The sequence below is a fragment of the Priapulus caudatus genome, unplaced genomic scaffold (assembly GCF_000485595.1).
Source record: "Priapulus caudatus unplaced genomic scaffold, Priapulus_caudatus-5.0.1 Scaffold1110, whole genome shotgun sequence".
NCBI lineage: Eukaryota > Metazoa > Priapulida > Priapulimorpha > Priapulimorphida > Priapulidae > Priapulus > Priapulus caudatus.
The window spans coordinates 7,703-8,999 of record NW_014578171.1 but is presented as its reverse complement, the minus strand read 5'-3'; the positions used below and the strand labels follow the sequence as shown (position 1 = coordinate 8,999).

At 52.6% G+C, this 1,297-nt stretch overlaps 1 protein-coding gene across 1 annotated transcript in view; it reads right to left on the bottom strand.

The window, feature by feature from the left end:
* Nucleotides 1-382, bottom strand: part of LOC106815424 (attractin-like protein 1) — a 16,135-nt gene extending 15,753 nt beyond the window's left edge. The window contains exon 1 of the mRNA XM_014819883.1: nucleotides 195-382. Within this exon, the coding sequence (XP_014675369.1) occupies nucleotides 195-294 (100 nt within the window). The 5' untranslated portion in view covers nucleotides 295-382. The remainder of the gene's footprint in view (nucleotides 1-194) is intronic.
* Between the last annotated feature and the right edge of the window lie 915 nt (nucleotides 383-1,297).

The following is a 1,297-nucleotide window of genomic DNA, read 5'->3' as shown; positions in this document are numbered from 1 at the left end:
GCACGCACGCACGCACGCACGCACGCACGCACGCACAGTCATTTACAGTCACACACGCCCAAAAACCGGGTGTACTGCTTGCTACTCACACTATTCATACGTGTCCTATAAGTCATCCCGCACGTGCAGAAAACTATGCGCCCGACATTGAATCTACGCGACGAATGTTTCGACATCGAGGAGGAGAAACGTACCAAAGAAGTACTCCTGCACGGTGTTCACGTATCCATACACCGGGTTGTGTCCGAAGATGACGACCATGCGATCGTCGACGACGTTCGCCGTGTGCCCCATCAGCCCGTAGGGGGCGCCACCTCTCGTCTCGTTGCTCCACGTGTTGTTGGCGACGTCGTAGCGCCACAGTTCGTTCGTCGTGCGGCCGTTTATCGAACCGCCGAACGTCCAGATGCTACTGCTACTGCTGCTGCTGCTGCTGCTGCTGCTGCTGCTGCTGCTACTACTGCTGCTGCTACTGCTGCTGCTACTGCTGCTGCTGCTGCTGCTACTACTGCTGCTGCTACTGCTGCTGACCGAGTCGTCTTTACTCTGCGAACGAAAGGACATAAAAAAAAGTCGTTAAATGTTAATTGTTGATGATAATGAGATGACTTCGGGTCAGGGTTATCATATGGTAGGGCTAATTTCTCACCATAGGGTTTTACAAGGCCACTAACTTATTAGCAGGTTGTTAAACGGGTGCGCGCGGACGTACAAACCACGCTGCTAGATGGGCGCACGCGAGTGTACAACCCTGCGATCGCGTGAGGGTGTAACTACGCGCGTGTGTGACAACTGTGATGCGCGGGTACAGTCTAACGTAAGTCCCCGGCTTGGATGTCGTCACCACCATGCTGTAGGAAGCCACAGATGTCGGAGACAAACTCTCCATCGCCCCGACTCGAGTACTTCCGAAATACGCGCGCGAGGAAACGCGACGAGGAGAGCTAACGTGAGCATGGGATGTAGATCAGGTTGTTAGGATGTGTTCTGTGGCGTGACTCGAGTACTTCCGACTCGCGCCAGTAAACGTAACGAGAGCAAACGTGTGTGTGGGATGCAAATTAGTTAAAGACACCCCGTTAGGAAGGGTTCTGTGGGGGCGATGACTTCACGTAATAATGAGAGCGAACGCACACGCGGGATCGGATGTAGATTAGCGAGTGTTCTGTAGCAGCGATGATTTCATGTACCGTGTGGGATTTAAGTTAGTTTAAGAAAGGTTATGTTAAGTTAAGCCTGTTAGCGAGTGTTCTGTGGCGGCGGTGATATCACGTACCGTGTGGGATTTAAGTTAGTT